Source organism: Vulpes vulpes, chromosome 7, assembly GCF_048418805.1.
Source record: "Vulpes vulpes isolate BD-2025 chromosome 7, VulVul3, whole genome shotgun sequence".
Taxonomy (NCBI): Eukaryota; Metazoa; Chordata; class Mammalia; order Carnivora; family Canidae; genus Vulpes; species Vulpes vulpes.
The window spans coordinates 93,785,825-93,800,004 of NC_132786.1; the positions used below are offsets into that span (position 1 = coordinate 93,785,825).

Genomic DNA, 14,180 nt, shown 5'->3' on the forward strand with positions numbered 1-14,180 from the left:
TAAGCCAAAATCAAGAGTTGGATGCTCAACCAACTGAGCCACCCAGGTGTTCGATCTCAAAGGAATTTTAATAGCATCTTAAACTCTGAGTTAAGTAATCTGTACTTTATATAAATTAGGAAAATCTCATAAGTAAATCAGGGCATATTGGATTATCATCACACCATCTTTTTCCCACACCTTCACACTGGTACTACTACTTTCTTAACTGGGAGCAAATAAAAATTCCTTCGTTTTTCTTTGTCTTCTTTGCACTTCAATCACATGAATTTAATTTGCTAGTCTCTTTCTAAAAGTGCAACCTAAAAACACATATACAAGAGCTTTCTGTCAATCTATATTTTTAACCAAGAAATGTTGCTTTGTGTTACATTTATTTGTTATTTTTATATAGTATAAAAAAACCTATTAAGTAGATTACAATAAGGGTGTTACTGTTCGAATTCTTCTGGTATAAATCTGGCCAGTTATCTTCCTCATACCAAACAAACAAAAATTCAGTCATAACTCCTGATTATTTACATCTGCCTCCAGCCAACCATCCCCAAAAGTATGTGGAATCGGTCACACTGGGGACTGAATGTCTAGGGCCCTACAAACATATCATTATTAATGCGCGAACTTCTCTATGCCATGATAGAAACAATTCAGAAAATATATTCACAGTGTACGTGTGAATTATAAAACGGACCAGGTCAGAAGCTTCTTAAAACTTTCCTTTGGTTGGGGCAGCCCCGGTGTCTCAGAGGTTTAGCGCCACCTGCAGCCTGGGGTGTGATCCTGGAGACCCGGGATCGAGTCCCACGTTAGGCTTCCTCCATGGAGCCTGCTTCTCCCTCTGCCTGTGTCTCTGCCTCTCTCTGAATAAATACATTTTAAAAGTCTTAAAAAATATATATAAAAAAAACCTTTCCTTTGATTAACAGACAGAAATGTGCCTCAAAATAATTACAAAAAAAACAAAACAAAACAAAAAACACAACACTTTAAAAACCACAACCAAAATAAAATTATTCAGCCAATCATTATGTCATTTTGGTCTAAGCCAAATAATACAGAAGTGTCTCTTCATATTGATTTCAATGACAGTTTTATTTATCTCAGTTTTTCCTTCTGAGACTTACAAATTTTTTCATGGGGGTAACTGAGCAATTATGCAGAGAGTGAAGCACTATCAAATCTTTTAATCTCTAGATTGCTTCTGCCTATAAAAGTGACAGGCTATCCTAGCCTTGTCAATGAAAAAATAACCCTGTGCTTTTCTAATCTCTTGCTCTCTATTCCTTATAAAATTTAAGACTATCTTCTAAAAAACATTTTCTTAGTAAAAAATTGAAGAATATTTAGTAGTCAAAGGGAATAAATAATCAAGATAGACAGTTCCCCTAAATATTAGTGTGACTTAGGCTTGTTAGATTATATCATAATCCAATTGGTAGTTTTGAGCTATTTTTTCTTCCTTAGATGCCCATTCTGGTCATCAAGAGTTTTTTAAATGTTAAGCTCACTAAGAATGAAAAACAAAACAAAACAAAACAAAACAAAAAACTGATGAAGGTCATTCCAAAAAGTAAAGGCTTTATGCTTTGTCTTAAGAGAAAAGGCTGTATTTTAAGAATTGTGATGCTCTGCTAATGATGCTAAATAGCACATATCAAATTGAAGCTCGAAGCTTAAAAAACTAACATCTATTTAGAATAAGGCCAAAAAAGTGACTCCTAATGGAGCTTAACCCTGTGACCTTGAATGAATTTAGCCATTTAAAGGAAGACTAAGGAAACAGATCTTTCCCAAATTATCATTCTTTCTGAGAAGGACCAGAGTAGCAAAAGCCTTAGGAACAGAGTAGTCTTCAAGAAATTAGAGATGGAGAAGCAATCTGAGCATGCACTTTGCTGTTTAAATAATGACAATTAAAAACTTCTGAGAGCTACCAAGTCATTACAGCCATGATCCCCAAAGTTTGTGCAATCAGCTAATCAGAGGGTCCCTGCTCATTTCCTGTTAAACAATCAAAGCAGGAAATATGGAGACCACTCTGAAGAACCACTAAATCAATTAACTGTTCACTTTTTACCCAAGCTTCCTCGTAGATGCTGACTTCTGCCACCTTTGTCAAGGAAAAAATATTTTTTTCTAACTTGATACTCATTTCTAAAATCTGGGACTGTTTCACTGCAAGAGACAGTGATAAAAAAAATTAAAAAAATAAAAAGTAATGCTTTCCTAACTCCATTTTAAGCAATTACAAAGTAATTGCACATTAGTAATGAACATCTTCCCAGGGAAAGAAAAGGAAAAACAAAAAAGAAGGACTAACAATCACTAACTAAATGGGCAGCTATGTTGTTCCTGTGTTCCATAATGCATCTTTTCATGAACAATAAAAGGAAAGAAGCTGCATTAGTCATCTGTGCATCCACAGTAGCATGCTTTCTGTTCTGCTTTGTTAATTATGGGATCAGCTTTCAATAAATCTCAAGCAACAAGCTGCATGTGCTCTGCAGGGCAAAGGAAAGACCCCTCTTACTCTACACAAAGCTCAGCAAGAATGATACTCTCTGGTTGGATCTTTAAAAATGAGACCTCTCATGGGACAAAAGAAAAAGCTTCTGAATAGGGGAACGAAGAGAGAATTTATAAAAGGCAAAGTTTAGCAAGAGTTAAATGCATCGTAAATGATGTGCATAAAAATCGTTAGGGCGCGATGTCAACTGTTTTCAGGGGAGTCGACGGTGATCTTTCCACTCCTTCTTAGAAAAATTCAAACTTGAAGCACAGTGAGAAACCTACCATCAAATTTCTCTGGGACAACACAGGTGTCATCATAAAACTGCCTGGGGCCCTTCTCAAACATACAGCCTGTGGGAGGAAAAGAGGATACATTTATTCATGATAGAAATGAAGCTCACAAGCAATTTAAAATATAGCCATTTGCACAAAACTTGGGGTAGAAAAGGACTCTGCCAGTTTTCAGCTCTGTGACCTTAGACACACTGTTAAGCCTCACTGTCTCTGTTCCCTCACCTATAGAATGGGAATAATGATAAATCACCTATCTCAAAGGGTTGTTGTGAGGAATAACTGGTTTAATATATGCAAGTTTAGAATAGTACCCAGCACACAGTGATACACGACAGATATTTATATTATTACCAACCCAAGCACAGAGCAGTTAACACTGGCAAACCTAGAAATTATACAGTATCATCTCCTTTTTCATTTTCTTCCAAGTTTTGTTATTTATGAGATAGTAGGAAAATCAAGATGAGTTACTTGTATTTACCTTGCACAATTACTTCCTGATAAACTGAAACACATTCTGTTTACCCCTTACTTCCCTGGAAAAATTTTTAGCCAGGTTAACCTCCTCATGTTTTCATCTTCAACAGACAAGATAGTTTTAATTTTCTTTTTTTTTTAGCTTTTTTTTCCCTGTAATAAAACTAAGTCCATGGAAAAAAATGCAAAATAAATCAACAGCTTTTAGCAATCATTTTCTCCCCCATGTATTCATGACTGTGACCCTCACTGAATCATTGTCATCCTTAATCACCAGTAAGAAACTTCATATACGTTAGTCACAGTTTTCTTTCTCAGATGTACTGGTCTCTACAGCGAGTGCATAATATTAACAACAGTAGTGACAATAATCGCACTGCATTTTTGCTAAATTTCTGGTCCCAAATATTTTGGACTTACCAGCTTATTATATACTCTTCTTTATTTTTTTTTAAATTATTTTATTTTATTTATTTATGATAGGCACACAGTGAGAGAGAGAGAGAGGCAGAGACATAGGCAGAGGGAGAAGCAGGCTCCATGCACCGGGAGCCCGACGTGGGATTCGATCCCGAGTCTCCAGGATCGCGCCCTGGGCCAAAGGCAGGCGCCAAACCGCTGTGCCACCCAGGGATTCCTATACTCTTCTTTAAAGACAAGCATTTACTTCTATCGATACCACTTATACAAAATAACCAGTATTAGACCTAATCTAAAAAGATGCATCTGTGTCATCTTCCTGAGGACACAGAACGTTTATGTCATGAACTATGCACGCATTTCCAGAAACTCCTTAACAGGGAATGTATCTAAAGAAGATTATTCATTACTTTGTAGGTTATCAAAGTCCATTAGATCAAAGCTTTCCCACGTGATTACCATGAGCACATCCACAAAAACTCCTTCTATAGGTCTCTGATGTGAAATTCCATTCTAGCAATTACTTATATAAAAATGAAAAATCCAGGATATTTAAAAGCAAATATATTTAAAACTACTCTCTTTTATTTCAAAACACAGACTTGGGTCTATAAAGCAAAACTGAAATTCCTCGAAGATACATTTCAGTAGAGAGTAGTAAGGTAGGCTAATCTATAAAGCACATGTTCTATTTTAAAAGGATGTGGTTGTTGGCAAAAAAAAAAAAAAAAGAAAAAGAAAAAGAAAAAAAGAAAAAAAACACAGAAATCCACTTTCCAGCTGTTTATACACACATGACTCATGTTAACCAAATTCAAGATAACATGAACTGAAACATCTTCCTTTTACTTTAAAAAGATAAAGTTTTTTAATAGTGGTTTAGGGAACATAAAATATGATGATTAATCAAATGACTGCATCTTTGGTACATCTGATTATTTTGACCATATTTACAAGGAATTTCAGTAATAAAAACTTAACTTCTGTTCTGCTGGGATGAGCCAGGAAGCCTTCTTGCCTCATATAAATGGAGTGGCAGCTAGGCACTTCTGAAAGAAGAAACATCAGTTAAAGAGCAGTTTGGAGCTGAAAATGTTATCAATAGACAGAGCACAGTGGGAAAATAAAAGAAAATGACATGAGTCTCCATGAAGGGAACTTGTCAACACTCAGTTAACATTTCAGGCAGGACCCACACAAGAAATGGAAACCTGAGGGGCCCCTGTGTGGCTCAGTCTGTTAAGCATCATTTCAGCTAAGGTCATGATCTCGGGGTTGTGGGATCGAGCCCCATATGGGACTCCATGCTCAGCAGGGAGTCTGCCTGAGATTCTCTCTCCCTCTCCCTCTGCCCCTCCCCCACTCACATACTTGCACACATGCTCTCTCTCTCTCTCTCAAATAAATATGTAAATCTTTTCTAAAAATTGGAAAAATGAGAAGCATATCATGGCAAACACTGATTCTCTCCAACAGGCACGTAAATTCAAAGTTTTACCCACATTTACTGAAGGGTGGCTCTCCTGTAACCCCATGTGAGTATGAGAGTACCCTTAAAACAAATGATGTCATGAGTTTAGATATGTTTGGGGACATTTATGTGATAAATTTGTATGTCCCATGGTATTCAAAGCAAAGACCAACGAAGACTCATTCATGGTTTATTTCATGAACACTGGTAGAAATTATTATTTTTTTAAATTAATTTTTATTGGTGTTCAATTTACCAACATACAGAAAAACACCCAATGCTCATCCCGTCAAGTGTCCGCCTCAGTGCCCGTCACCCATTCCCCTCCAACACCCGCCCTCCTTCCCTTCCACCACCCCTAGTTCGTTTCCCAGAGTTAGGAGTCTTTATGTTCACTGGTAGAAATTATTATGAAAAGATGAAATTGCCCCATCTCTTGAAATTACTCTAGCCTTTAAAGGTGACTGCTCTTTTTCACCCCCAGATAAAAGTATGACTGCTGTTTTATTTTGTTAGGCACACAGATCACATTCATAACGAATGAGGCTATAAAACAGAAACCCAACAATTTCATAGCAAACACCATTATTACAGCAGGAATGAGGCCTTGCCTACCTGACCAAGTTAACTCATCACTGAGAAAATAAACTTGGTTAATGGTTAAACTAGAGTCATAGTGACGGCTGTGTATTTAACATGTTTAGTAGCTTACAGAGGGAAAAGGAAAGAAATATGGATGAGGAGGCAAAAGATTAAAATTCAAGTCCTTAATTTACTACTAATAAAGCTACATGACTTTAGATAGGTCATTCTGTATCTAAGATTATATAAAATAAAGGGTGGGATCAGGGTTATCTAAAATCTATTACAGGCTCCAGTTCTTTGATTCTGAAAATAAAATGTCATTCACAGTAACAGAGGTTGATTTCTGGTAAAGCCAATGCAATTCAGCTTTAGGCAGGACCCTCCACTTACAGGAATCCCTTCTGATGCCCTACACCATTTTGTATATGCTATTTCTTTTTCTTTCAGAAGGTTCCCCAATTTTTATGTTTTAGTTCCCACAAACCTGTATATTACATATATAACAGATCCTATAGGAATTTATAAATATATATGACTAAATTAATTCTATCCTCTTTATGTATACTCAAGATTTTGAAACTTTTAACACATACAAAACTTGTAAGATACATATGACAAATATCCTATTTAATATAAAAGTATGTCCTCCATTCTGCCATTTGTAGTAAGCACATAATTTCTGAACAAGTAATAAAGAATATTTAAATGACTTGGGGTCTAAAGCCCCTTATCTCTTCTTAACTATCCGAACATAGATTTTCATGTTATAACAGATAATTAGTATTATTTCTTTGACCTAGAGGTCATTCTTTCTTGGTATGGAGTGTTCCATTTTTAAAGTCTACCTGATTTTTTCAAAATTTGCCTGGTGACTAATATCAATCAAAATATGAGATAATGTTTTCACAGAAAAAAAGTTTACGTGGTTTGAGTCAAAAATATCTTTTTTTTTATTTTTATTTTTATTTATGATAGTCACACAGAGATTGAGAGAGAGAGAGGCAGAGACATAGGCAGAGGGAGAAACAGGCTCCATGCACTGGGAGCCCGACGTGGGACTCGATCCCAGGTCTCCAGGATCATGCCCTGGGCCAAAAGCAGGCGCTAAACCACTGCGTCACCCAGGGATCCCCCTGAGTCAAAAATATCTTAATTGTAATTCCTAATAGAAATAACTTAAAAATATGTAGAAATCAATAGCTTATGAGTTGAAAACAATATCAAACTCATTATCAAACATTTTAGAACACCATATCTTTTTTATATAACATATTATCTAGTATGTAATTCTGACCCCACAAAAGACAGAGTTAATCTTGTTTCCTGATATCAGGAAACTTAAAATGGGGTTGCAGAGTAGTTGAACTTCTGTTACCAAATTTAGTAATCCACTTTATCCATACTTTTTAACCAGTGGTACTTCAAATTAATTTTTAATGTTACGTTGATTTATTGCTAGGCAAGGACCCTCAAAGCAGCTGGGCCTAGAAGGGACAGTGTTAATGACTCTGCCATCAGCTCAGCAGCTGTTTAGAGGTAAGAATTTTGTTGTACCAATGTTGACACCCTGCCACAAAATACTTTTACTGACTGCAGCCCAGCTGGAGTATGGCTGTAAAAACAGCTGGCTGGCTCTGGAGGCAGCTAGAGGAAAACATATAGATTAAACTCTATTATATATAAGTGTGACTAAATGTAGTCTTTCCTCCCCAGAGAGGGAGAGAAAGAGGAGAGGAAATGCAAGCTTTTGTAAGAAACCCACTATTCAAAGTCAAAGAATATCTTATAAAAGTACTCTAACATAATACAAAATAAGCATAATCTTGGACATTTGGTGTCAAAGATAGAATTTGATGATCATTTCACTAATCCTCATGTATCTATTGACCTTGCTGATTTGTTATTTATTTTACTAATTCTGTAATATTTTTCATAAATTCCATTATCGATATGACATTTAAAGAATACGAATTTAAAATTCATAATAAATTAATGATTTACAATAAGGCTAAAGCCAGAACCTCCATTATGGTTCCAGAGGCCAAACTTTGATCTAAGTTCTAAGAAAAGCCATGAAGGAAGGGCAACTTAAGAAAAAGATTATATACATATATATATATATATATATATATATGTATATAATTTTGTTTTTGCCATCCTTAATACTACTTATTGCACTCCAGAGTAAATAAGATTAACATCTAGCTCTTGAAATTGAAACACGTGGCTAGCGTTGTTTAAATCCAGTCTAACCTCAAAATCGGTATCCTTTATACAGTCCAGAGAAGCCTGAAAAAATATGGCTAAGAGGAGTTTATTCCCCTAAAGTAACTAAAGTCATGTTATCCTAAAGTGGTATCAGTTAATTTATGACTATCAGAGTGGGTCAGACTCTAATCAAATTGTAGAAACATTTCCAAAGTGATTATTCAATCAAATGACTAACATGGTTAATTAGGAGCCATAAACATTGCTCTGAAGTTCATCAAAGTAATGACTTGCCCAGAAAAATTACTGCTAATTAAATTGCCTGCTGCTTTCATTTCTACCTTATCTAATAAAAAATCCAACCAATGAAGTTTGGCATTACATTTTAACTTTTGCTAAATGCTCAACTAAGATCCAAACTAGCTAAGTGGTGACTTCAAAGGCAAATGTTTTGTAGCAGGGAATGGAGGCACTGCATACATATGCATTTGTGTTTTTTTCATGGAATAAGCTCACAAATTCAGCAACGTTAATAAACTGCAGTTTAACTTATGCATAAATGTTACTATGACAGCATATTTATACTGTTCTATTATGTCCGCAGCTTATAATTTTAGGATTGTGAGCACAGCACTATGATTACAAATGTGCACCTTGTCTTCTAACACACCTGGTTTTGAACCACAGTTCAGGTATTTCCTGGGAGTATGACGTTTTGTTATTTATTTAACATCTCCAACTCTCAACTTCTCTATCTATAAAATGGGAATAATAAGGATTTCCTTTGAGGGTTGTGGAGAGGGACCATAAGGGCAACATTTAACTCAATGCAAACAGTGAAGATTCAAGATATGGTGCTTCTCATTAATAACAGAAACTATTTTTAAGTGACCCTCACGGGACACCTGGGTGGCTCAGCGGTTGAGCCTCTGCCTTCAGGCTCAGGGTGTGATCCCAGGATCTGGGATCGAGTCCCACATCGGGCTCCCTGCGAGGAGCCTGCTTCTCTCTCTGCCTATGTCTCTACCTCTGTGTCTGTCATGAATAAATAAATAAATCTTAAAAAAAAAAAGGGGCCCTCACAAGTGAGTGAACCACAGGACTTAAAAATAATTACATATTTAAACTATTTTTATATTGTAATTTGCTGTTCTTAAAACAATTATCTACTGAGAACGCTGATTTGTTGCTTATTAGTGTACTTAGTGATATTCTCCACAAGTCTATTAATCTATGATATTTAAAATATATTGTTTTAAAATTCATTATAAATTTATGATTTACCAGGTTTAAGTGAGAATCTCTATTACATTTTCAAACTATTTGGAGGTATCTCTTTTGAATTTCTATTTACAATGTCATACCTTGATATTTACTGCTAAATGACTTTTGTTTACAAAGTTTTAAATTCAGGAGTGCCTGGATGGCTCAGTTGGATAAGCATCTGACTTTGGTTCAGGTCATGATCTCAGGGTCATGGAACGGAGCCTGGGATGGAGCCCCCTGCAGCCCCCATTGCACCGTGCACTCAGTGGGGAATCTGCTCGCCCCTCTCCCTTTACCCCTCCCTCCCACTCGCGTTCTATCTCTCTCAAATAAAAAAATAAATATAAAAAGTTTAAAAGTCAATCTATAAATTGCATTATGAAAATTTAAGACAAATGATTTTGTATCTTTTTGAAACTTAGGTAGGGATCACACACTACAATGTGACACTTAGCATGGGCCTAGTCAGCTTGCAGAAACTAAACTGCCTATAATTTGTCACACATGAATTCAGGGGATGCTTAGCCAATTCAATATGCTACAAAAATTCAAAGCAGTAAAGCACTGTTCTCATTGTAATGCACCCATGAATGTAGGGGCAGTTAAGAAGAAGAGTAAACGAACACCCCAAACTATCTGATTTGATTAGTTTGCACCTTTAGAAGCAGGGTTAAAATTGCCTTTCAATTTGCAGGTATGAAACTAAAAAGTTGACTTTTCTGTCTCGAATTTTAAAGCTATAATGGGAAATACAGGGCTGACTTGGGGAACTTCACCAAAGGTTTGACCACAAAGCGGAGTTTTGAGTTTGCACACCTTATATAGCCATACACTGCTCTGATTTGCAGGTTCACATACTGCCCAGAGGTACAGAAGGAACGATCACCTTCAGGGCATGGTTTACCTAAACCTTCTAGGAGCTGTATTAGGCCAGATCAGAGACAAAATATTTGCCACGACCATCTGAACCATCCCTATAGTTGGCTGGAATTATTATCAAGTAGTGTGCAAACCTAGAAATATTTGATATTGTAAACTTTGAACAAGGAGGAAAAATGCCTCTCACTGGATGCTTTTGGTTAAATTGCTGTAGCAATAATCAGTGTGATAATATAATAATGCATTCAAGTCTCTGAGAGTAAATGAGAAATCCCTATAAAACAGGAATAAGTTCAATGTTGTATTTTAATGTGATTTTACTTTCATATGAATACACAATGGAAAAAGATCGATCTTCTGTACTCTTGAGGAGGTGATATGACAAAATCAAGTCTACCTAAACTTTTGTGTAATACACTAATGATGGTGGAAAACTTGGCACATTAAATGTCCAGGAGAAAATATGTTTGTGGACATACATCTGAAATTATGAGATATTTAGTGAAAAATATGTGTGGATATGTATTAATTCAGTGCATACAGAAGAGTTCAAACAAGTTTTTCAAAAACATATATCTATTATCGTAAGAAATACTGAGTTGTACCATGAACTAATGACACTATTTGCATTCAAGAAAGATGAACATTGTGACATATCTTGCCAAAGTTTTAGCCATCTTAAATTTCATGTTTTACAGTTTTGTTTGTTTCTTCCCATTTCCTGGCACAGAGTTTAAAATCCAAAGCTTAATTAATCAATTAATTAATTAAAATAAAATCCAAAGCTTTTCTAGAGTGCATAAATAACATAAGTTTTATGAAGATGTATTTAAATGCAAATACATTCACATATATGATAGTGTAGCATCCTTTTACTATGCATTTCCACTTGCCCCATGAATAGATTTCACGTAGTTAATTGAGAAAATTATATTTCGTAGAGTTTTCTGAAAAGGATACTAAGGGGAAGGAATTATTCTTACAACCATATGATCTGTCCATGATAGAACAAATCTAAAAGCAATAAACTCTAAAAGTAAGGCCCAGGCTGAACATGGCTGAATTTGCTTGAGAAAGAAGGCAAGTGGGATGACACAAAGATGAAGTTTTGTAAGACTTGTTTGCCTTCAGTCACAAAAGCTCTACATGGATGTAATAACATCTTAGTCACTGGACCTTATTTAAAAAGGCAAAAAAGTTGGAGTTGGCTAAAATCTTAAGAAGAGAATGATGAATTTACTATGACCTCATTCACACTTAGATGGAATCTTTTTCATTAGGATTTTTAGTCAACTGTGAATATAAATAATGTAAAATCTGCAGAGATATTCTCTTCCACCGCAGCTCAGTGATCTATTGTTGATACAATATGAGGACAGAAAGATTACCATGTTAGTCTTTATATGCCTAGTGTACTGTTTGCAAAAAAAAAAAAGTAATGCTGTTATCTGCATTCAAGTACACATAAAGGCTACTTAACATGAACGAAACAGTATAGAAAAGTGTAGCTAGGAGACCACAAACTTCTCTTGTAAGCATGTGGGTTTTGAGGGGGGACCGTATCCTCCACAAATAATGGTCAGATTCAGGTTTCGCTCATATGATCTAGTAAGCTGACAATTTTACAAGTTTTAGAAGCCTGTGAAGGTTTTATTAAGTTAGAGTTAAAAGTAAAATTGAAGTGATAGGAAATAAAAGAACAATTGTAACTGTTTATTAGGTATTATTGTACTCTGACAGTTCACCGAAGTTTATAAGAAAATATTGCCATTAGCTGTTAAAACAGGGCTACAAAAGAATTCTGAAGAAGGGAAGGTTGTAATGTTGAGTTTCAATACTGAATTGTTCCCCTTTGGAATCTATGTGATGTGAAGCAAACGCATCACAAATTGCTTTGTCCTCTCCCTTTCATCTCTCCTTGGATCACTGTAATATTCAGATATCTATTTTACTTGTTCTGAGCATGAATAATACTAGTGTGGAGTTCTGTGTGATGGCTTCACTCTGTTGCAGACACTGTAATAGTACAGTATCCTGTTGATCTTGCACAATAAGATTGTCTTCCCAGAAGAATCTCTCTCTCACTTTGTCTTATCCACTAGCCCCCAAGAGGGTATTGGTAAATGTTAGAAATAATAATGGCATCTTATTCAAGGACTGGCAGTCTTTCAGGAAATCTCTAGAAGTAGTCAAGATAAAATTACATCTACAGAAATCCCATACTATTACCTGGATCCCTGCTCCTATACATTTTAGTAACTTTACAAACATAACCATATCCAGTCCTTACAAAAACAGAAAGGCATAGGAATCATCTGCCCCTTTTTTTATAAATGAGGAAATGGAGGACAAAAGGTGCAACAAAACACGCTTAGTATGACAAAGAGAGTAAACAGTCATCAGGCCCAGAATTCAGTATAATATTTCCAGTGTCATACAAAGTGGGTGGTTTTGTTTTTTTAATGCTAAGAATAACAAAAACATGTGGATGAAGCAGTACATGGTGGAGGCTCACATTGAAATGAAGGGTCACCAGAATGAAGTACTCAAACCTACTTCTCCAAATTCAAGAAAATGGTAAATAAATCACAATGGCACATGCTTGCCATTCTCTCGGTTTTGTTTTGGTTGATTTTCACATCTATCTTTGAATACCACTCTTTGTAAAATTTTCCAGACTTTATTCAAAACAATTAACTAAAAATCCTAACACACGATAAAAACAATTATCATCTATTTAATGTGACAAAAATTTCTTGAGAATGTTTCAATTAAATGATCTATGTGTTGGATAAAAATATTGTATGGAAATAAAGTCTTCCTTTTCCTCTAAACTATTAAATAGTTAACTCACTTAAGTATACAAATCCTTTAAATGAAAAAAAAATTCTGTAATGTTTTATACCTAAAAATGCATATTCAAATACTTTTAAAAAATAAATAACACCTATCTTACCTCTCTTGTTCTCATTCATATGAACACATACATGCATGCATGCTCACACACACACACACTCACACGCACAGATCCAAATATGCATCCATAAACTGTTTCATTTAATTTCAAATCTTAGTTATACATAGAAAAACAGTGGCCTGTTCATTCCATCTACTAGCAATAAGCAGTTCTAGGCCTAACCATCCTAATGGTCTTCTTTAAAAAGAAACTAAAAATCCTACACCCCAGAAGTACTCTCCCCTCCCCCTTTAAATTTCCTTTTTGACGCTAGTATAACTCACAAGCAGATTATCTCTCCCTTCCCCCTTTCCTGCCTGTAAAATCCAAGTTAGACAAACACTGTGTGGCTGAAATGACATATTTGAATGGAATTCAGACCCACCAGTTCCTGTTTATGTTTCTGATTTGAGAATGTTGTCTTCTCATTCACTATACATTAGGAACACTGCAAGGCCATAAATAGTGTTGGGTTACATGCAGGCAGGACCAATGAGCATTAATCATTACTTCCAGTCAACTGGCAAAAGCAGCAGCTGACGGAACACTACACCCTTCAGCTCCGTGTAAATGGACATTCCAGAGAGTAAGAGAGTGTGTGTGTGTGTGTGTTTCCTTTCAGTCTCCATTTTATGAATGAAACTCCAGGCTCTATAGAGTCCATTCATGTAAGACAAATGCTTACAGGGCTCTGCCCCCAGGGATCAATCAGTCATGGGTAAAACTGATATGATTGGTTTAAGACAGGCTTCAGCCTTCCATTACTGACTTAAAATGCAGTCCCTGTCCATTTGACCTGTGTTAATGCATAAAGAGTAAATCCAGACCATAGTCTCAATTCTCAAATCAAATCACTAGCCAGTGCCACTTACTGTAACTGTAGATTTAGAGCATATTTAAGTATTTCTTAGAAAAAGCGAGAGTAGACTTGAGTACTGTTTTGGGAGATTTGCTATTTTAACTCGGAAAACTGAGGAAAACCCATATGTGGCATGCTGGACAATAAAAAGCAAAGTCAAGTTGTGAGGCCAATCCCTGACCTTTGTAACAACAAAATCAATTAGGAAGGCATCACTGTCACTTTTCACAATTGAAGCACCTAAAAATCTGAGA

General features: G+C 35.7%; 1 protein-coding gene across 8 annotated transcripts in view; it reads right to left on the reverse strand.

Annotated features, from left to right (window-relative positions):
• ETV1 (ETS variant transcription factor 1) overlaps window positions 1–14,180 on the reverse strand; it is a 94,308-nt gene that overhangs the window by 14,189 nt on the left and 65,939 nt on the right. For all 8 annotated transcript variants that reach the window (XM_026003869.2, XM_026003868.2, XM_026003870.2 and 5 more), the window contains 2 exons: window positions 4,683–4,751; window positions 2,794–2,862 (listed from right to left, as the gene is read on the reverse strand). In XM_026003869.2, the coding sequence (XP_025859654.2) occupies window positions 2,794–2,862; window positions 4,683–4,751 (138 nt within the window). The remainder of the gene's footprint in view (window positions 1–2,793; window positions 2,863–4,682; window positions 4,752–14,180) is intronic.